Here is a 24,100-nt window from a genome sequence, read left to right on the forward strand (position 1 = left end):
AGATGATTTTTCAAAGAGTGTCATATTGTGATTATTATATAAACATCTTATCATAACTTTAAGAATGCCTAGGAATGACTATTATAAATATTTTGCCTGACAAAATTGTGTATTTAATAGCTACTAAAACAATCTTTTATATCTACTACATATGAGATATGCTTTGCAGGAAATCATAAGTTAACTGGGTGTAGAAGAAAGTCTAAGGCAAACACTCACTGCATTATGCAATAACACCTGAAATGGCATTTAGCATGGCATACTATGACTGCTCGTTGCCAGACCTTACATAGCTGTTGAGAACTACAACTAATGAAACGGAAAGAGCTTACAGGGATAAATAGGCAACTCATCCACAGAAAGACACTTATATAAACAGGCAGTGTGGGAGTCACCTACTGCTGGATATGACACAGAAAAGACACTTATATAAACAGTCAGTGTAGGATTCACCTACTGCTGGATATGAACCACTGGTCAAGATGAAAAATTAAATTTACTGACTTGATCATTAGACCCTACCAAAACAATCCTACTTTGCATATTTGAAAATCACACCTGTGAAGGTACAGTGATAAACTATATAGCCAATGGAAGATGTAGATTTTATTCTTCAGCAAAGTAATGGCAAACACACAATGCCATAATATGACAAATACTTTCATTAGCCTAATATTGTCAACAGTACAAAGTGATATAAGAGAAGGGATGAAAAGAGAGAGAGAGATAAAGATACACATATGAAAGGGTGGCATTATGGGTCATTAATGTACATTTTTATAGTGTGCCCTCGGTATTAATCAGTCAGGCTCTATATCAGTAAGTCATGGATTTAGTCAGGCAAAAACTGATGCTGATGTGGGTAGAATAAGGATGGTTCAGTAATTCTTCCTTATGAGCACGGATGTGTTTGCAAATTCTTTTTTACAACAGTATTCGAAATCTGCTCATGAGAAGTTGTTACTAGGTAAAAATTAAAATTTATGTCATTAATCATATCATAAAAATATAACATCACAGCAAGAAATAATGTGACATAATCTGCCCTTGAACTCATGATGCTTTGGTCAAAAAAGCAATCTTCAGACAAGTGATTTATGTCAACACTCCACACAAGAAGTTGCACTTTGTTACATCCAGTAGTCAAAGAACTGTTAGAGTAACTGTTGCAAAGTATTGCCTTTTTTCTGCCCTTATTCTGTATTCCAGTAGTGCAGCATGTTTAAGCACCTTTGTGTGAGGATAACTGGACTACAGTGGGTGATGGCAGTGACTGACTAGGTTTTGCCAAACAAATCATGCTGGAGGGATAGGTTCTTGACCCAGAGACTTCCCATACTCTGAAATAGACTGCCCATACATGTCAAGCAGAGCGCCTCCTTGGCCCTCTTCAAAAGGAACAGCCATTCCCCAGCACTGAAAATTGGTGCACAATGCTGAGCAAAATAATTGAAGGCTTCTTTATTGGGCATTTCTGGCTATGTGTGCTGTGTATGATTCGATTTTTTGACCATATTAAACATGTGAGAAATGGGTTTATAAGAAAGTGGTAAAGGGGGGGGGGGCAGCAAGCAGAAGGAAAGACACAAGGGAAAGAAGAAAGGAATTTACAGGAAGGTAGTGGGAGAGAACCACAGAGATCCACTTCTTTACAACATAAATGTAGACATGCAGAGAGAATTTGCTGGATTTGGACTGTCGCTATACCAAGGCTAGGTGACGATAACATAATAATGTTGTACATCCAATTGTACCAAATCAGGTGTGTCAGAAAGACAAATAAGTGTAGTGGAGAGCTATGTATAAGCAATTATTTTTTGTGGGGCAGGTGTCCATTTTTTATTTTGTTTTCTTTCAAAGAATGAGGAATGTTGGGGAAGGTGCTTAGGAATGTGATAGTTGGATAAGAAGGTTAGGTGAGGAAACAGGTGCAGGCAAACAGGACAAACAAGTCAGACAAGGATGGTGATAGCCACAAAAGGTTTGGGGTCATCAAGATTGGGAATAGGTAGAGGCATCGAGGCACACCCAAGTCAAGCCTGAGAACTGTGAGAATATAGTCCTCACCCTCAGAACTGTCATCACTATCTCCTGTGTCAGTTTCTTGTGTCAATGCTTGATGTGGCATTGTCTTGGCAATGTGACTAAGCACCTTTTCAACATGGCCAATTCAGTCAATAAGGCCCATTTCCATAATACCTGCCACCAGACCTGTCAGCTCTTGCCAGGTGACAAAATTACCACATCCACTACTATTACTCCCAGAAGGGACCAGTGCACCAGCTGCCGGGGCAGAGCTACCTGATGTGGATGGGGCAGGTAGGGCAGGGTTTGTGTAAGCAGTACTGACAGATTGGGACACTGGAGTGCAGGGTGTCAGTGCTACAACCTGTGGAGGGCTGGCTGGCCGATCTGCAGTGTTTAGTCTACCTCTCTGAACTACATTTCAGGTTTTGTAAGCAGAAATGCATGACAACAGAACATATTTAAGTTTTAAGTCATATAAAATACACCCCCCCCCAAAAAAAAGAAGAAAACAAATTGAGAGAGATGGGATGGTGTGAGACAAAAAAAATACAATTAGATCCATGACATATCACATGATTATATTTCAGAAAATAAACAGTTATGGTCATCCTGTCTATACACCCACCTTTGCCACATCTAGCTTTGATGGGAAGGTCTCACTCGGTTGTACCATTAATCAATTGCACTGCTATGATATCATAAATACAACTGTTTATTTCAGTACTGTCATACTGCATAGAATCACAGTAACTATTAGGCATACACTAATACCTGATGCATACGTATCTTGTACCTTTCTGAGACCAGTTAACCTCTCTTGATGTGTCTCACTGTTCGCTGCAATGTCTTCAGCAACTGTACTAAACAGAAGAAGACAAGAAGAGAAATGAAAGCATATTGAATAACAGTCTTGGCTTGGTACTGTATTCTATATCATACAATACAGATAGGTCAGTGTACTTACACAGCTATGGGATGTCAGCAGTTCTAAACTCATCCTCCCATCCGCTAAAGAGGTCCTTCTTGCACTGTTTCAGGTCACTGTACTGGTGGGAACAATTCTCTATAGTTTGTGGGATATCAGTCGCACTGAATACAGGACTGACTACTCTGCTCCAAGCCTCGGTTTTATACTGAGACTCTGTATAGTCTCCCCTGCAACCTATGGCTGTAGCACTTCACGAGGAGTACCACAAAAATCCTGGACTCCTCAACACTCCATCTTTGAGTTGTAAATACAGCACCATCATCTCCTGCGCCAGCCATGCCTGCTGAAGTCAAGCAATAACCCTAAGGATGAAATGGTGCCAAATTCCAATCTCACATTTAACAACAAGTGCGCAAACAAGCACAACAATGCCAGTTGCATTTGTACAATGGTGAAAACACAGAGGCATTTATAAAAAAGTGGAAAGTATTTTATCAAACAGCAATGAAGATGTAAAACATGGCAGAGAGATTTGCCCTGTGTGATGTTCAACACATTCACACTTTTCTCTGATGGTCAACACTCACAGCCTCACTGCCATGCCTTGTTATTCTTTGTGTTTTGGATGTTAAATTGGATGATTTGGCACACAACTGTTTGAAATTACACACTAAAAAGTTAATTGATAAATGTGGGAATCAAGCCTAGGGAAGAAAAATATGCATAATTTCAATCAGTGCTACAGAAGAACTCCATTTCCACCATATTCATTACAAACTAAGCTTAGTATGACTAGAGATTTACTCTACATAGCTCTGTTAATTGTGTAGCTTTAGGAAGTCCTGTAAAATGCATTTCCATAAAAGAGACAGTATTACTTTTTGTAAATATATGTCAGATGGATAGACTTTCAGGAGATGATTTATACAGGTTGGAGTATGATACATTCATACCTCATTACACATGCTGTCCTAAACCTTGAGTTTCATAGATTCATAGATTGTTACTAGGCTAATGACCCAGGGGTGGGCCTTCCTAAGCGTAGCCAAGTTTTCCTGAAAAAACAATGATGTCCTGTACCCAAATAAGACATTGAGGGCCAGGCATTTACAAGCTACCTCTGTCCATAAAGGACATGTGTGCCAGGCCTGGTGTAAATTGTCTATTCCCCGTCATCCATTTTTTTACTTATCCCCATCCACTAGTCTAGGTTGCACCTAAACTGGGTAATAGACAATCTCAGCTTTACATGGATGGAAAGCCTGATCCATAGGAGGGACTGTCTGTGGGACACATATCTGTCTCTACAGCATATTCTGTTTAAGTCACAGGCAAAATTCAGGTCCATAGACCTTGTATTTCTAGTACTGTTTGACTTACGACTATGCAGGACATTCATAAGTGTGGGTTTGAGGATGCCTTGCAAGCCAGGCATAGATCACCCCTCAGCAATTTATAAGAGACTGAGTAGAGGGAAAGGGCTTTAAGACACACTGCATAAGGCAAGTTAATTACGCCTTGTATTATTTTTGTAAGGAATCTCTGAGGTCTCTCTATTTGCTGCATATGCTTCATCAGGTACACACCAAAGGGAGCATTGTACTCTGTGACTGGTCTGATAATGGCAGAGTACAATGAGATAATGATGTCTCTAGACCTAGATGCTATACCCTTACTTATAAGTTGCACAACATAGAAGGATTTCCTCACCACTGTGGCCACATAGTGGTCACAATTAAGGCTGCTGTCTATGCGGGTACCCATATCCCTGACCACTGGTAGACTTAGGGGTGTATTATCAACATGGAAATTAGCCAAGATGATTGACTTCCCAAAGAGTACAATTATGCATTTCTTAGCATTGAGTTTAAGACCATGGCTTTGGCATCATTTGTTAGTCTGAGTTTAAGACCATGGCTTTGGCACCATTTGTTAATCAGAGATAGGCCTTCTTGAAGAATGCTAATGTCTGCAAGAGAGTTGATGATAACCCCCAGCTTGCAATCATTTCCAAACTAAGTCAGCCATATAACATTTGCTTTCATTTCTGCAAAATAGATGTCATAAAAGAATGGGCCAAGTACCAAGCCCTGGGGGACTCAAGTAATGACTGGTTTATAGGTGAAAGTGGCCTCTCCTATTTTGACCTCTTGGGTCCTATCAGAGAGCCAGCTGGCTATCCAGTGGATAATAAAAGGGTTTTGCACCTGAATTAATGAGCTTGTCAATAACGCCTGAATGGGGTATTGTACCAAAAGCTTTGGCCAGGTCGAGGTAAGTTGTGTGCACAATCTTGCCTTCATCCAATGCTTTGTTGACCCTCTCTAAAAAGTCCACCAGATTTAATAGGCATGACCTTCCTTTAATAAAGCCAAACCTTGATGGGTCCAGGGCTTGCAGGTTACCTATGTCCTCATTCAGCATGCCCGTAATGATTCTTTCCATGGCCTTACATATGTAGCTGGTCAAACAAATGGGTCTGTAGTTACCCAGATCAGCAGATGGATCTCCTTTGTGCAGGAGAATAACTGTAGCTATCTTCTATTCCTTGAGCACAAAACCTGACTGTAGACTCCAGTTGAAAACTGATTCAAGTGGAACAGAAAGGTCATGTTTCATGCCATTTGTTAAATGCCCTGGGATGTTATCAGGGCCCCATAAATACAGTGGTTTTGGCCATGGAAAGTGCATTGATGTTCTGTTCTCTAGTAATGGATGGGGGATGGTGGTATGCTGTGTTTCCTTTGGACTATGGGGGGAGAGGGGGGAGAAATTTGAGCTGAACCTGTCAGCCAAACAACTGTCAATGGCCTTTGGTTTAGTGTGGGTGATGCCATTTACAATACGTTCTGTGTATTATTGCATATTTCATTGCATATGTGATAGTTGGATAAGAAGGTTAGGTGAGGAAACAGGTGCAGGCATACAGGACAAACAAGACAGACAAGGATGGTGATAGCCACAAAAGGTTTGGGGTCACCAAGATTTGGAATAGGTAGAGGCATCGAGGCACACCCAAGTCAAGCCTGAGAACTGCGAGAATATAGTCCTCACCCTCAGAACTGTCATCACTATCTCCTGTGTCAGTTTCTTGTGTCAATGCTTGATGTGGCATTGTCTTGGCAATGTGACTAAGCACCTTTTCAACATGGCCAATTCAGTCAATAAGGCCCATTTCCATAATACCTGCCACCAGACCTGTCAGCTCTTGCCAGGTGACAAAATTACCACATCCACTATTATTACTCCCAAAAGTGACCAGTGCACCAGCTGCCGGGGCAGATCTACCTGATGTGGATGGGGCAGGTAGGGCAGGGTTTGTGTAAGCAGTACTGACAGATTGGGACACTGGAGTGCAGGGTGTCAGTGCTACAACCTGTGGAGGGCTGGCTGGCCGATCTGCAGTGTTTAGTCTACCTCTCTGAACTACATTTCAGGTTTTGTAAGCAGAAATGCATGACAACAGAACATATTTAAGTTTTAAGTCATATAAAATACACCCCCCCCCAAAAAAAAGAAGAAAACAAATTGAGAGAGATGGGATGGTGTGAGACAAAAAAAAATACAATTAGATCCATGACATATCACATGATTATATTTCAGAAAATACACAGTTATGGTCATCCTGTCTATACACCCACCTTTGCCACATCTAGCTATGATGGGAAGGTCTCACTCGGTTGTACCATTAATCAATTGCACTGCTATGATATCATAAATACAACTGTTTATTTCAGTACTGTCATATTGCATAGAATCACAGTAACTATTAGGCGTACACTAAGACCTGATGCATACGTATCTTGTACCTTTCTGAGACCAGTTAACCTCTCTTGATGTGTCTCACTGTTCGCTGCAATGTCTTCAGCAACTGTACTAAACAGAAGAAGACAAGAAGAGACATGAAAGCATATTGAATAACAGTCTTGGCTTGGTACTGTATTCTATATCATACAATACAGATAGGTCAGTGTACTTACACAGCTATGGGATGTCAGCAGTTCTATACTCATCCTCCCATCCGCTAAAGAGGTCCTTCTTGCACTGTTTCAGGTCACTGTACTGGTGGGAACAATTCTCTATAGTTTGTGGGATATCAGTCGCACTGAAGACAGGACTGACTACTCGGCTCCAAGCCTCGGTTTTATACTGAGACTCTGTATAGTCTCCCCTGCAACCTATGGCTGTAGCACTTCACGAGGAGTACCACAAAAATCCTGGACTCCTCAACACTCCATCTTTGAGTTGTAAATACAGCACTATCATCTCCTGCACCAGCCATGCCTGCTGAAGTCAAGCAATAACTCTAAGGATGAAATGGTGCCAAATTCCAATCTCACATTTAACAACAAGTGCGCAAACAAGCACAACAATGCCAGTTGCATTTGTACAATGGTGAAAACACAGAGGCATTTATAAAAAAGTGGAAAGTATTTTATCAAACAGCAATGAAGATGTAAAACATGGCAGAGAGATTTGCCCTGTGTGATGTTCAACACATTCACACTTTTCTCTGATGGTCAACATTCACAGCCTCACTGCCGTGCCTTGTTATTCTTTGTGTTTTGGATGTTAAATTGGATGATTTGGCACACAACTGTTTGAAATTACACACTGTAAAAAGTTAATTGATAAATGTTGGAATCAAACCTAGGGAAGAAAAATATGCATAATTTCAATCAGTGCTACAGAAGAACTCCATTTCCACCATATTCATTACAAACTAAGCTTAGTATGACTAGAGATTTACTCTACATAGCTCTGTTAATTGTGTAGCTTTAGGAAGTCCTGTAAAATGCATTTCCATAAAAGAGACAGTATTACTTTTTGTAAATATATGTCAGATGGATAGACTTTCAGGAGATGATTTATACAGGTTGGAGTATGATACATTCATACCTCATTACACATGCTGTCCTAAACCTTGAGTTTCATAGATTCATAGATTGTTACTAGGCTAATGACCCAGGGGTGGGCCTTCCTAAGCGTAGCCAAGTTTTCCTGAAAAAACAATGATGTCCTGTACCCAAATAAGACATTGAGGGCCAGGCATTTACAAGCTACCTCTGTCCATAAAGGACATGTGTGCCAGGCCTGGTGTAAATTGTCTATTCCCCGTCATCCATTTTTTTACTTATCCCCATCCACTGGTCTAGGTTGCACCTAAACTGGGTAATAGACAATCTCAGCTTTACATGGATGGAAAGCCTGATCCATAGGAGGGACTGTCTCTGGGACACATATCTGTCTCTACAGCATATTCTGTTTAAGTCACAGGCAAAATTCAGGTCCATAGACCTTGTATTTCTAGTACTGTTTGACTTACGACTATGCAGGATATTCATAAGTGTGGGTTTGTGGATGCCTTGCAAGCCAGGCATAGATCACCCCTCAGCAATTTATAAGAGACTGAGTAGAGGGAAAGGGCTTTAAGACACACTGCATAAGGCAAGTTAATTACGCCTTGTATTATTTTTGTAAGGAATCTCTGAGGTCTCTCTATTTGCTGCATATGCTTCATCAGGTACACACCAAAGGGAGCATTGTACTCTGTGACTGGTCTGATAATGGCAGAGTACAATGAGATAATGATGTCTCTAGACCTAGATGCTATACCCTTACTTATAAGTTGCACAACATAGAAGGATTTCCTCACCACTGTGGCCACATAGTGGTCAAAATTAAGGCTGCTGTCTATGCAGGTACCCATATCCCTGACCACTGGTAGACTTAGGGGTGTATTATCAACATGGAAATTAGCCAAGATGATTGACTTCCCAAAGAGTACAATTATGAATTTCTTAGCATTGAGTTTAAGACCATGGCTTTGGCATCATTTGTTAGTCTGAGTTTAAGACCATGGCTTTGGCACCATTTGTTAATCAGAGATAGGCCTTCTTGAAGAATGCTAGTGTCTGCAAGAGAGTTGATGATAACCCCCAGCTTGCAATCATTTCCAAACTAAGTCAGCCATATAACATTTGCTTCCATTTCTGCAAAATAGATGTCATAAAAGAATGGGCCAAGTACCAAGCCCTGGGGGACTCAAGTAATGACTGGTTTATAGGTGAAAGTGGCCTCTCCTATTTTGACCTCTTGGGTCCTATCAGAGAACCAGCTGGCTATCCAGTGGATAATAAAAGGGTTTTGCACCTGAATTAATGAGCTTGTCAATAACGCCTGAATGGGGTATTGTACCAAAAGCTTTGGCCAGGTCGAGGTAAGTTGTGTGCACAATCTTGCCTTCATCCAATGCTTTGTTGACACTCTCTAAAAAGTCCACCAGATTTAATAGGCATGACCTTCCTTTAATAAAGCCAAACCTTGATGGGTCCAGGGTTTGCAGGTTACCTATGTCCTCATTCAGCATGTCCATAATGATTCTTTCCATGGCCTTACATATGTAGCTGGTCAAACAAATGGGTCTGTAGTTACCCAGATCAGCAGATGGATCTCCTTTGTGCAGGAGAATAACTGTAGCTATCTTCTATTCCTTGAGCACAAAACCTGACTGTAGACTCCAGTTGAAAACTGATTCAAGTGGAACAGAAAGGTCATGTTTCATGCCATTTGTTAAACACCCTGGGATGTTATCAAGGCCCCATAAATACAGTGGTTTTGGCCATGGAAAGTGCATTGATGTTCTGTTCTCTAGTAATGGATGGGAGATGGTGGTATGCTGTGTTTCCTTTGGACTATGGGGGGAGAGGGGGGAGAAATTTGAGCTGAACCTGTCAGCCAAACAAGTGTCAATGGCCTTTGGTTTAGTGTGGGTGATGCCATTTACAATACGTTCTGTGTATTATTGCATATTTCCTGAGGTTATGGACATACCTATAGAAAGCTTTGCAGTTGACCCTTGCCTGAGAAACTATTTTTTTCTTCAAATTTAGCCTTTGAATTATTAATTAATCCTCTTAACTGCCTATGCAGATTGCACAGGAGACTTTCAGCAAGTCTGATTTTGTTCCTCCTACACTTTGCCAAGATTTTTTTTCTTTTGTTTTGTAACTGAATGATATTGTGATAGTCTTATTCTTAATCTGACTGTGCACAGCTTGCTTTTTATATTTATCAGTAAGGTTGTACATAGATTTTGCAAATATCTCAACACATGCTTTCATGTTTACTGGGTATGGGGGTTCCTGGAATTTAGCCAAGATGTTGTTTAGTAGAGAGAGGTTAGCCTTGGAATAGTTCCTAAAGGTTTATATTTCTCTGGTTCCCCAGATTTAGTTTTTATTTGAAACAATACTTCTTTATGTCCTGGTCTAACAAGGGAAGACATTATATTGGGTGAGAAACGTTGCCCCCCCCTCCATATTAGTAAGTACAAGGTCAAGAATTTTTATACCCCTGGTAGGAGAATGGACCAAATCTTTCATGATATTGGTATTAGCAAAGTTCAGGAATCACTGGACTTGTGCATTAGAAGTGTAAGATTATCCAACAGAAATGTATTTCATAATGTAAGGATTCAGCCACCACACAAAGTATTTAAAATAATTATTCTTTATTAAACATATGTTTAATAAAGTAGTATTTTAAATACTTTGTGTGGTAGTTGGATCCTCACAGTATGAAATACATTTCTGTTAGATGGTTTTAGCACTTTTTATATTGCACTGCCTTCTGGATCAGTTTAGAGTTAAAGTGGTTTAAGATTCCCAATCTATATAGGGGTCATTGAGATCCCTCATAAATATTATATTGGGTTGAATGGTGACAAACTCTAATACATTGAGGTAGGTAGTATGGGTTTCATGTGACATGGAGAGGGACCTATAGGTTGCAAGGATACAATACAAGACTCTGTTTATGGTGAGTTGCACATATGAGCTCCAGTGGGTCATACACTTTAACGAGTCAAGATGTGAGGTTGGTTTTAATATAGACTGAGACACCTCAACCTTTAGTTTCCTCCTGTACAGCAGTTAGTCTAAGTGTGAAAGGCATTATACATTTGTATTGCTGGGATAGTCTCCCCGACTTTAAACCATATCTCTGTTACCACACAGATGTCTGCACTCTCCAGGGAGAGGAAGGCTTGCAGGGAGTGGAGTTTCTTTTTAAGACTTTTAGCATTGAGCTGTACCGTCTATGTGAGAAGAAGATGATTTTAACTTAGGAATTCTGTCTATCATAGATATGCAAGTGCACTGTTATTCCATTATCAAAAATATACTGCTTAAACACAAATTTAACTGTGTTTCATAAATAAATCAATAATGCCATATGCTACTCAGAAAAATGTATTGTGTTATCAGCAACTTCCAGAAACCGGTGTACTGCCACAACAAATATTAAAACAAAATGCCACACAGAATGCCACAGCAATACATTTTAATATAAAGTTTAAGCACTTTCATTCCAGTATGTAAGGAACTTCATCAGAAAATTTATTTATCAAAGTATTAATGAGAGATTTCTTGCAATAAACATAAGTATGATAGCCATTTGTATGTAGTGTTACCTTCCTAATCAAACTGTTGTTAAAAATTGCATTCTGACAATTTTTGTAACAATAATTATTATCTGGATTTAAACCATGGATAACCTGTGTTCTATTTCTAAAGTCAGTGTACGAACACCTCATGCCACAGGGACAGTTACATAGCAGGTGGATGTTCCACACTCAGTACTGTAAAGAGTGCTGATGTTAGTGCATTGCTGCTAAGCCTGCTTGTGCTACTGAAGGCTGCATAATAACATTTTTCACTTTTTTCCTTAGGCAGCTAAGCTTGATTGTTTATCATTTAGCAGTGAACTCGTGCACAAGGCAAGAAACAGAAAAAAAAACAGTATAGAGACTTATAATGGAAGTTATTCCTACATCTGGAATAATAACTTCAATAGTCCCTTCACACTATATGGATTTAAACCCCAGAGAAACTGTGTTAAGGAGCCAAAGTCACTGCATTTACAGCTTCGCCCACCGAAACAGATACACAAAATGTGCACATCACTCACTCATTAGATATCTTGCACATGAATGCTTAACATGTTTGAACTAATGAAGACTACAGAAATGAAATTATTTTATTTATTTTTATTTATTTATAATTGTTGACTGGGAGTGTCCGACTGGACGTAGGTCCATTTTCAGCGGAGGCCCAGGGAGAAAAGCTCCACAGTTAAAATAAACAGACAGTAGTTACATTGGATTACATAGCGATTAACAATTTACATAGCAATTACTTACAACATATTTACAGATGAAGAACATAGTACATCAGTAGACAACTAGAATCTTTATCTGTGAAGTACATAACAGACATTAACAAATGTTACAAGAACAAGTTCCTGCTGTATAATAAGTACTGGCTTATGAGCATCTGAGCTTGCTATAATCAAGGTAGTTAGTGGAGTGGAAAGAAAGGTAGTGGTTGGATGGGGAGGGTGATATTAGAGTGGGAGTTGCAAGGGCATAGCCAGCATGTTTTAGGTGCACTTTTAGTAAAGTTTTGAAGTGGGTGCATGATGGTATGGAGGTAATTGTGGGTGGGAGGGAGTTCCATAATTTGGCTATGGTGCAAGAGAATAGTGCTTCACCAGCAGAGTTATTGGCTTTAGTGATCTGCAAGTGATTTTTGTTGCTGGATCTTAGTGGTCTGGTGGTGCGATAGGGCTGGAGTAGATTCTGGAGGGATGGGACATTTAGTGGATGATTTACTAGTTTGTGGGCAAGTGAGAGTTGATACCATTGAAGGAGGTGAGGGAGTTCAAGCCAGCCCAGTTCAGCAAGTGCGAGACAGTGGTGACTATGGGAGGATGCCCCTGTGGCGAATTTGGCGATTTTGTTGTAGCAGGTCTCTAGCTTGTTTAAATCGCATTGCCTTAGGTTGGTATATATTGGACAAGCATAAAGTAGGGTAGAGATAAGGTGGGAATTTGCTATTGAAATCTTTGCTGCTTTGGTGAGAAGTTGCTTATTTCTGTTTAGCGCTCCTAGTTTATTGTGGACTTTTTTTATGGTCAAGGATATGTGAATGTGAAATTTTAGTTTATTGTCTATTTCCACTCCTAGCAATTTGGTGTGTTCAGTTGGGTATATAATGGTGTTGTCTTTTGCTGTGATGTTAAAGTGAGAGTTGTTTTGAGTATGTTTGATAGGTTGGAAGATGAGTAGTTTAGTTTTGTTTGGGTTGAGTATTAACTGGGCATCGGATAACCAAGTTTCAACAGAGGAAAAGGCTTCCTGTGTGACTTTTTGCAGTTTGGGTAGGGAATGGGCTGAGCAGATTATGGTTGAGTCATCTGCGTATTGTATGAGTGTGCTATGTTTGGTGGCAGAGGCTGGATTATTGGTGAAAACAGAGAAGAGAAGGGGTCCAAGGATAGATCCTTGGGGAACCCCTATGGAGACAGGTAGTTGGGGAGATATGTCATTCTGTCATACAACAGATTGTTGGCGGTCAGACAGGTAGCTCTGAAACCAGTTAGTGACCGATTGTGAGAATGATAGGTTATTGAGGACAAAGATAAGTTGTTTGTGTGGGACCATGTCAAATGCTTTAGATAGGTCTAGGAAAGTAGCAGAGGAGAGATAGCCATTTGTTTTTATGCTGAAGGATAGTGTTAGTAAAGGAGAGTAAGGCAGTGGTGGTGCTATGGTTTGGTCGGAAACCATCCTGAGTATTGGAAAGGAGGTTGTTAGTAAGGAGGTAGTCTGAGACCTGATAGTGTATGCATCTCTCTAGTATTTTGGAGAGTGGAGAGAGAATAGCTATGGGGCAGTAATTGGTTAGTTCTGTGGCGGGTCCACCTTTATGGAGGGGAATTATATGTGATACTTTCCACAGTGTGGGAACGTAACTTTCTGACAGAGATCGGTTAATCAAGATGGATACTGGGTAGGCCAGAGCATCAGCTGCGATTTGTAGGTATTCACTTGGGAGGTTGTCTGCTGCTAATCTGGTGGGTTTAAGTTTAGTTAAGAGGTTTTTTTATGTTGGAAGTAGGTACAGGAGAAAAAGAGAAGGCAGTGGGGAGATTACTAGTTGAAGGTGTGGGTTGGTGGGGAGGGGGTTGTGTTGTTTAGCTAGTGAAAGTATGGTTTCTGTGAAGTGTGTGTTGAATGAGGTAGCAATATTTTCTGAGGAGTGAGGGATGTTAGGAGGAGGGGTACTGACTTTACCTGGATGGAGGGTGGAGTTTATGGAGGACCAGAATTGTTTGGGGCTGTGTTGAGAGGAGTCTAGGGCAGACTGGTAGTACTGGAATTTGTCCTGTTTTATTAGCTTTTTGACTCTATTGCGTAGTTCTAGGAATTTCTGTCTAGTTGAGGGGGCTTTGGTTTTGCGCCAGTGCTCCCAAGCTTTATCCCTGTTTTTCATTTCTGACTTAGTGGTTTTCTGTAGCCATGGGGAGGGTTGTGCTTTGATTCTGGAAAGTCTTATGGGGGCATGGTAATTAAGGATGCTCAGGAAGGTAGTATTAAAAAATTCAACTGCGTCATCAAGGCTGAGGTACTTTAGAGGATGCCAGTTACATTCTTTGAGGGATGATATGAATGTGAGTGGGTTAAAGTTTAGTTCATTACGTATTTGACGGTAGATGACAGGTTTAGCTTGGTATAGGTATTTTTTGAGTAGGAATGTTGGGGAGTGATCACTGAGGCTATCTGATAAGCAGCCTGTTATATATGACTGGGGGCTCTTACTGACTAGTATCCATTCCAGGGTAGTGTGCTTACTGGAGTTTTTATTTATCCTGGTTGGCGACTGGACTAGTTGGGTGAAGCCATGAAGATTTACATGATGGGTTGGATGGTTGCCATAACAGGATTGCCAGTCAATATTGAAATCACCTAAAATGATAGTTTCTTGGGGGAGATGGTGGGTAGACCAGATGAGGAGGTTTTCTAGTGGAGGGATGTTTTGGCCAGGTGGGAAGTAGCATACAATTATGTTGATGGTTTTGTTTTGGTTTATTTTGATGTTGGTATATATTATTTCTTCATTGCCTATTTGTGGAGCTGATGATTTTAAGATCTGGATGTTTAGATGCTGTTTAAATATTATAGCTACACCGCCTCCTTTCTTGTTTAGCCGGTCTACTCTTAGTATGCCATAACCTGTGGGGAATATTTGCTCACTGGTAATGTGAGGTTTTAGCCAGGTTTCTGTCAGGATGACTATATCTGTGGAGTACAAGTCTATGGTGGCATGGAGTTCATAGACTTTGTTGGATATACTTCTAATATTTAAGCTTAGTAGAAGGAAGTCACTTAGCTTTCTATTGGCTGTAATATGGGAGAGGTTGTGATTTCTAGTATGATTATGAGGATTGGGGTTGGAGATGGTAGGGCCAGGGTTGGGGTGGATATCTCCACTTAGGGCTAGTTTAGATATGCATGAGGTTATTAGTTTTCTCAGTTTTTGAATGTGTTTGTTTATAAGGGAAACTTTATGATTATGCTCTTTGGGTAATAGGTATGGTGGGAGGGTTACTGTGTAAAGTTGTAGGGATGCTTTATTCTTGAGTAATATAGTTGGTAGAATATGTGGGGGGTACATAGGGATGTTTCTTGAGTTGGTGGGAGGGGAGCTGAGTGAGGGTGAGACATGAGTGGTGGTGTGAGTAGTAGTACAGTGATAGTGGTTGAGTGGGGGAATAATTGAGCTTTGGTAGGATGTAAGATATGCCAGGAGAGTGCATGCCATGAGCACAGGTAAGGTATGCTTGTACATGTTAGTTGAGGAGGTGTGATAGTAGTGGGAAGATGGAGGAGGTAGTGTTGGGTTAGTGCTGCGGTTGGCTACTGGAAAGATGGGAGGGGTTTGTGAGTGTAATAAAGGTGGGACCACTGGGGGTGGGAGGGAATAAGGGGCAGGGTGGGGAGTGAAGCAGGTAGAGACCCTGTTAGTTGCTCTTATGAGGGGGCTGGAAACAATCAGGTAACAGAATTAACTGATAAATGAACATATGATAGTGACAAGGGTGGTTGTAGTTGTAAAAATGGTGCCTGCCACAGGTAATATTTATTAACTTTGGGATTGTCTTAAGGTAATAAACAGGGAAGGGGGAGGGAGAACAAGGGTGTGAGCAGGCAGTTCTTTGTACTGCTGCTAATGAGCCAAAGCAAAGACAAGTTTGTGTTTAAGAAACAATCACAATTGACCAAGGACTGCTCTGGAACTGTAAGTCATTTCTTAACCATTTGCCAGGTGGAAAAACAGGATAACCTTGTATCAGTAGGCTACTGTGGTCTCAGTTTAAATTAACAAGCACACAGTATTAATCAGTTATGGATACTATTTGCTAATAGAAGGGAATAAGAGAGAAAGTGGAAGATGAGTGTGTGTGTGTGGGTGTGGGGGGGCTACTTACAAGCCAAAGCAGAGTTCTCTCCAGGGGAAAATGAATATTGGCTCAAACAGGTACTCAAAGTTAACTTTAGCTGTTTGCAGACAGTTCAGACCCGGACTGTGCTTTTCATATAAGAATAATAAAGGTGGTACCGCAGTTGAATACTTAAGAGTGGTGTTAGGTTCAAAGTTAACTTTAGCTGTTTGCAGACAGTTCAGATTATTCAATTTCCTTCCACACAGCAAATCATTGGGTGCATTTTCACATCTGCTACAAACATTCCAAGCAGCATTTGGGTTCAAACTCTGCATTCTCTTTCCTGTTTCTTTAAAATCATTTCATTTAACCCTTGCGCTACAAATACTTACATGCAATGTAGAATTTTGTCTCTTACTGCTGTTCAGATGCTGTAGCAAAGCGCACCTGTGCCAATGTGAAATGCACTACCGATGGCAAGACAAGTTAAATTTCTCAGTTTGTGCTTTGGGCAGTGAACTAACATTCACTGCATCGAAATGCTGCCATTCAAGAGTGCACTCTGCTAAAACATGCTCCAATGAGGAACACAAACAAAAGAAAAAATAATAGACAATTATCAGTAGTAGCAAATATTGGGTAATACTTATTGAAAATGCAGGATTGTGATGTTTCTTAGCTCTGTGTGTGGTACATGTTCATATGCATTAGACAGTGCATTAGCGGTAATTAAATCCTCAAATCAGTGTAATAACAACAGACACTCAGTTGTGTTTTTTATCCATCTTTGCTACCAACACAGGACTAAAAAATGTTTCTGTCTCATTTGCTTGAACATGTTTAGATCAATGTCATATTAACCAATACTTTACAGAAATAATAGTCCACACCATTGTAATATCAGGTTGCCAACACTGCCAGCTACTTCTCTTTATTTTTTGAACAGCTTCCCCTCTGCTCTGCTTAACTATGGAAATGCAATGTCATGGCGATTTGTTTGCATCTTTGTTTCAATGCATAATACAGCTGAACAGCATTTCAGATAGATTTTAAGCACAGGATGGACAGTGTGCTCTTAGTATAAGGATGTCAATGTTGAGAAAGTTGTTATAATAGCTCTCAAGGTGTATACACCGTTTTATTGTAAGCTTATTCTGCATGATATAAACAATTGAGAGAGAGAGCAGTCACTTCAGTATCACTTGTTGTTTTCAGAACAATTAGAAACAGGTGCAAGTCATTAGCAGCTAACAATTGTTATTACTCCTCCCTGCTGTCCTATGGTGTGTGCATGCAGTTATGTAACTACCCACATAATGTTTACCTCCCCTACACCAAGTAATTTTTTGGTATTCAGGAATATCAATGATTTCACACCTCATTTGCATATTCACAGTGCTCAGAGGGCTGCATCTACACTATGGAAATGTAATGGCGTAGCTATGGAAGTGGAAGGGGGGTAGCCTTATTGGATACAAACAGAGAACTGCTTTCTACTTACTTGTAGGAGATTGTTCTACAAATTGCTGCACTATTTCATAAGTGATGTTTGTTCTCTACACAAACTGCTTACATGTTCATATTTTTAATGTATTTCAATATGTAATGGAAAAAATAATTCTGTGATGTATGCAATTTTAAAATTTTGCAGGTACTATACTGCACACATGGCAGTTCTTGTTGTGCTATCCAAGTTATTATGGTTACTTTACAGTATCATGTTTTCATTTGCTGCTGCATGACTGCCTCAATCATGTGAGTGACTCACTGGATAGGATGAGTGACACACTGGATTGGCCAGTGCCTGTAATAGTACATCTGCTAGAGGAAGACTAGTATCCACATGTATTTGGTGTCAATCTTGGCCTTCTCTACCCACCAGCCCACCCTGTGATAATGATGATGACTGTGCCATGGGCTTTGTTAATTTCTGTTTGACTTAGGGTTGCATATATCTGTGTGATGCATAGACTGGATAGGTACAAGACTGACAGTGTGCAGGTAGTTAATCTATTTACACAGTTGTTCATGCCCTACAGGTTCCACATTTACTTTGACATTACTGCAGTTAAGAATCATGCTTTGAGGCTATCTCTGTTTGATGCTATCATAGGATAAAATCACTTTTAATATTTGCATGTGCTTGCATTGTTATGTGTATTCTTTGTCTGGTGAGTATGTGTGTGCTATACTTTGCCTCTTATCCAGTGCAAGGACAAATTGTGCATGCCTAAGTCTTCCAGCTACCTCTGCAACTGGGGGCTCATCTGCAGAATCCTCATCTGTATGTGCAGGAGATGCTGCTCCTGCCTGTGGTCCAGCTTCTGGCCCTTGCTGTTCCTGTTGCAACTGTTTCCTCTAGATGATACTGAGCAATATGATACAGACTGCGAGAATTTCTTCACAGGTGCCTGAGTTGTACTGCAGGGTACCACCTGATGTGTCTAGACAGCAGAACCATGACTTTGGCTTGTCAAACACTTGCTATGATGTTTTTAGTTTGAGATTGGGCATCATTATATCCTTCTTCTGTGTGTGTGTGTGTGTGTGTGTGTGTGTGTGTGTGTGTGTGTGTGTGTGTGTGTGTGTGTGTGTGCATTTCTGATAGGTGTCATGAGTCACTGTTCCAGTGCATAACCTGCATCACCCAGCACATGGCTTCATGGAATATCACCCCTAGCAAACCTTGTGTACAGGTGACAGTTGTGCCATATTTGTAAGCCATGGAAACTATGGGTTGCCTGCACAGACACTGACGATGATACTTTGGGCATTACAGAGAACCTGGCCTTTGACTGAGAGGAACCCCTTCCTGTTGATGTATGCTCTTTCTTGTTCACCAGATAGGGCTTTTATTTCTATGTGAGTGCAGTCTATGGCCCCTAAGACTTCAGGGAAGTGTGCTACAGCATAGAATTTCTGCATTGTTCTTGCTCTCTTCTCTGGTGTGCATGGAAAATAGATGCACTCCCTTGCATGTTGTAGCATAACATTAAGATATTGATGAAATATTCTGGAGGCTGAGGCCTGTAACATCCCTAGTAGATCCCCTGTGGATCTCTGGAATGTGCCAGTAGCTAATATCCTTAATGCTACATATACCCTAGTTTCCACTGGTATATGTTCTCCATGATTTCCCCCAAGTATGAGGTGGGGGAGGCAGAGGTTGTGGAGTTCCTGTAGTGCTTCCCTATCAACTCTGTATCTCTCTACTATTTCAATATCATGTAATCCATGATATGTTAAACTGGGTCTGAACACCCATCTTCTCCTTGGATGAGGTCTATCAGTGGCATCAGCAGTATAGATTTGAGCCTGTTGTATGTACACATGCAAGAGAGCAGCAGCCCCTAACACTGCTTTCCCAAGTGCAGGGCTGGCTGTACTCCAGTAGGTTTTGGTGTTCATGATGAAGGGCTACACCAGCTCTACACAGTTACTTTATAGCTTCCACAGTGGCTCTGCCATATTGGATTGATTAATTAGCATGTAATTCAGCTGCTTATCCTTTCATTATTATTCATTACTGTTTACCTTTGGTGGCTCTACACGATGTGAAGTTCCATTTAATGAACACAAAATGGAACACTATCATGTGTAACTGTGGCACAGAAATTAGACATTCATGAATCCAGCCCATAGATATAGATATATATAGCTACACATATCTGCCACTAAATTGTAATGCAAATGGAATAAGAAGCAAAACTGAGTAGGGTTAAACCTCAAATATATACATGTTTACTTTCTCTTATTCTTTACATATCCAAGGCAAGTAGCAAGAAGTGGGCCAATCAGATTTGCTTCCACCATTTCCCATCAAGAACCAATCATTGTTTCACTCAGTGCTATCATGATCTACTAAAGAAGGAGATCATTCCATTGGATGTCTGACCTGATCTCACATGTTATCTTATTCCTTAAATCTTTCACTGAAGCAAGGCTCTCTTTACTTTTGTCTGTTCAGGTGAGTCAGGGAAGTCTAATACAAACCTGCTTACTACACTGTCAATCCCAGTGTCCATCCAGTGATCCTAGTCATTACACAACTATATTCTAATATCTCTAATTGTTCAGTGTCCACAACTAGCTGCATTCATTTGCCTCAGGTAGCTTAGGGATCTCTCCTACTTATTCTGTGTGAGCCCCCAACTTCATGACTTAGAAATGTACCTAGAGGTCCTCTGATCTTACTTACCACCCACCTCCTATAGTGAAGTCTGTAACTCTTTCATCCCTAATAACATGCCTGTGACCAGTTACTGTATGAATTCTTAACGAATCTTTGCAGGAGACATGGCCATTAGGGTCTATATTATAACAACAAACGATCAGATGATTGAACATTGTTATATCGACCCCTAAATGTCGAAAATCCAAAACAGTGAACAACCAGAACAGTGATTTTTTTTCCCCAGGGAAAAAAGAATCGCTGTTCCCAAAAAAAAAAAAAACACTAAACACTAAATGAAGTGGGGGGCTTCACACCCCCCTACTTAAATATACCAACTCTGAGATCACACTACAGTTGAGGAAACGACACAACCCAGATGGCTGTCCTGGCGATTTCTTTCCCTGGGAAATAATTCGCTGTTCTGGTCATTCGCTATTTTGCTGGTTCGACATTTAGTGTTTGCTCTAACAGCGTTCGATCATCTGACTGTTCGCTGTTCTAAAGTAGACCCGGCTATTATTAGTGGCAGATGTGTGTGTGTGTGTGTGTGTGTGTGTGTGTGTGTGTGTGTGTGTGTGTGTGTGTGTGTTAGGCTAGTAGAATATTGTGTGTTATTGTGTTACACATTACAGACTATTTCCAGATATTGATTTGGGCAATGATGCAAAACAATCATTTAACAGATGGGCTATGTGGACATGTAGGACTGTAAGCAACTGTGCAATAATTTTATCAGCATTCTACATTTTTTAATATTTGCCAGCACCTGGTGGTGGGGCTGAGATTTAGGGTAAGATATAAAAACTTTGTCACTATTTGCATATTGCATACCTGTCCTGATCGTCTGTCCCATCTGGAAATTTGTGAAACATTAATGAGTTATGTGACTACACAATTCCCTAATCATGGACACATTTGAAAGATCAGCTGCTGTCTCATTTATAAATCTCTTGGCCCAATATTCTAAATATATAATTTTTGAAACAGACAAACTGCTTGGAAATGACAGAAGTTATTATATTACCTTTGGTGTATTATTTCTTTTTAAGTAACATAATTGTACTGCATTTAGGGTGCATGGTTTCAAAGTTGAAGAAAACATCATGGAACTCTCACAACTCCTAATTGTATCCAAAATCTTTATAAAGTACCATATAAATGGTAACCTACCTCTAAATTATAGTCATTACAAAAAAAGTGGAATTCAGAAGAAAAAAATGTGTTAAAGAATCAATGCATATAAGTAAAACAAAATAAAAAGCCGCCATAAGTATTGTTCATGAGTAGTCAAAAGTACAATACAGAGGAATAGTTTTTGGCATGTAATTAAATTCCCAGGAAGAGTAAGACAAATTCTTTATGGATATTGTCAACAGGCAAGCCATAATCTTATCTATGATATAGTTTATACTATCTGTGTTTAAGGGTTATCACTGATACTGACATTGCACTGATGATATGTGACCTAGCTAAAATCCGGGGTCCATAATGAGGAAGCTGTACCCCATTGCAGATTCCACAATAACATTCACAAAATTTATTACTCAGCTTGTAGAGCTGAGCTGAAAATTAGATTAGAAAAAGCTGCAGAATTAACATGATAGCAACCTGTTGTAATACATTATATTAAAATATATAGCGTAAAGCAATTTAATAGTGCCTCTAAATCAAGACTAAAATGAAGTATGCAGTAAAAAATCTCTCATTATAGTCTCATAAAATACATACAGTTTTAACAATATATTCTGTAAAGTGCATTCTGTTATACCCAGAGGTTTATGGTGCTACAGCTGATAGGTTTTGTGTTAGTGTGTCACTCACTGCACAGTAATAAACAACACCTGCGTCTTTAATTGTGACATCCCTTATGGTAAGGTTTGTTGTCATTCCTTTTCTGTCAACATTTAATGTAAGCCGACCATCCCTTTTATTTCCATCATAGTGCATGATTTCAAGTTTAGGGCCTTCATAAACCATTTGAGAATACCAGAGGGTATTGTAAGATGAAGCCTCAGAATGATTGCAAAATATTGCGACTTCTTTCCCTTCCAAACCTTTCACGTGAGGTGGCTGAGATACTTTTTCAGCACATTCTGTTCCTGAGAAATGAAGAGAGGAAAAATCAGTTCTAAATTAGTCAGAAAATGTATCTAGAATCATTAAAACATGAATAGAAGACATACAAAAGATGAGACAGATACAGACACATGCTGGCTAGAGTAGAAAGTCTTTAAACATGGTATTTTGACTTTTCCTACCTATACATAAAGCAGCTATGAGCAAATACAATGGAGATATGCTCTTTATGCTGAAAAACATGCTGTTCCGATATCCTGATATGATGAACATGTGAAACTGCCTTTACCCTCATACGCAGTATTCATATGAATCTGATAAGTGGAAGGGTATTTACAAAGTATTTGTTCTCTTCTTTTGATGAACCATAGCCAATCAGAGCTGTTGATAGTATCATCTGCGTTCTGTAACAGAAGAGCATTTTTTTCAAACATCTGTTGCTCAGGAGCTCCATCTAAAGACTTGAAACAGTACTGACTAAGAAATGGATTAGGATCACTTGAAAATACATTTGAAATCTGTTTATCTGATTCCCTCCCTATATAAAGGTTACATACAAGCATTTAAAGAAAAAAGTTTTGATGCATACATAGAAACAGTTTTCCTTTTGATGGATCTACAAATGATTTATAAACAAATGGTGCTCAGTAGGATGTGTTCTTGCTAATGTATAAATATCATTATTCAATGCTTTAAAGAAGATATAGCAGGAAGAGTGTTGTCTTCTTTATCTGGCAAATGCTTATGTTTTGAAAGTAATCCTATAAATGTATTTATTACTTACAGTATATGTTGTATGAGTTTATTTGTGAATAGCTTGTCTAGGGCAGCACTTATACATTATTAGTGTATGTATTATACCTAAGCACTGTGCTTGGTAACTTAATGAGCAAAACATAACACAGACTGTGCTTTGCTCATAAATTATGAAAAAAATATATAGGGATCATCCATGGATTATGCACAGATTTTTACCAAATAGTATTTGTACATGTTGTTAATGCTACAGCCTGAAATAGTATTACCAGGCAAGAATGGTTCTTTCTGTTAATTTTCTGCCCCATTTCCTGCCTGGTCATTTACCCATCACTTTATATGTTTGAGACAAGAAAGTTGAAAGCTAATTTCTGCACAGAAATAATACTGGGATTCCCTATTCATAGATGAACCAAAACAATACATTCAAATCTCTTTAGCAAGGGAAAAGAGGTTAGTATATCTGGCAGTCTAAACTTGTTACTGCTGATTTTATCTAATGGTGACTTCTTAGATCTCCAAAAAATGAAAGGAAGAAGTTCAGTTCTCAGTTGAGGAATATCATAATAAATAAACAGTAAGCTTTTTTGTTTCTCTTGTAATCAGCGCCCTTCTGGAAGCAAAAGCTTCCATATAGCTGTCATGATCCACAACTTCTGTTTCCCACATTTAAATCAACCCACCTGCCTTACGTCTGGAGAACTATACACATTTATAGTTGAAGCAGGAATGTAATGTGCTTTCATGAAAGGGAAATCTGAACAGCATCTATTAACACTAGTTGCAATACCTGCTGCACCAAAAGGCAAGCTTGAATCTGGAAATTACTCCCAATTATACAATGACCCCCC

General features: G+C 39.7%; 1 gene segment (V, D, J or C); it reads right to left on the reverse strand.

The window, feature by feature from the left end:
* Window positions 1–21,679: 21,679 nt before the first annotated feature.
* On the reverse strand, window positions 21,680–22,791 carry LOC122790455. The segment is given in 2 exon segments: window positions 21,680–22,516; window positions 22,676–22,791. Coding segments are annotated over 2 exon segments (414 nt in total).
* Window positions 22,792–24,100: the final 1,309 nt, after the last annotated feature.

The sequence above is a fragment of the Protopterus annectens genome, chromosome 16.part0, assembly GCF_019279795.1.
Source record: "Protopterus annectens isolate FY-2018-M chromosome 16.part0, PAN1.0, whole genome shotgun sequence".
NCBI classification, from domain to species: domain Eukaryota; kingdom Metazoa; phylum Chordata; order Ceratodontiformes; family Protopteridae; genus Protopterus; species Protopterus annectens.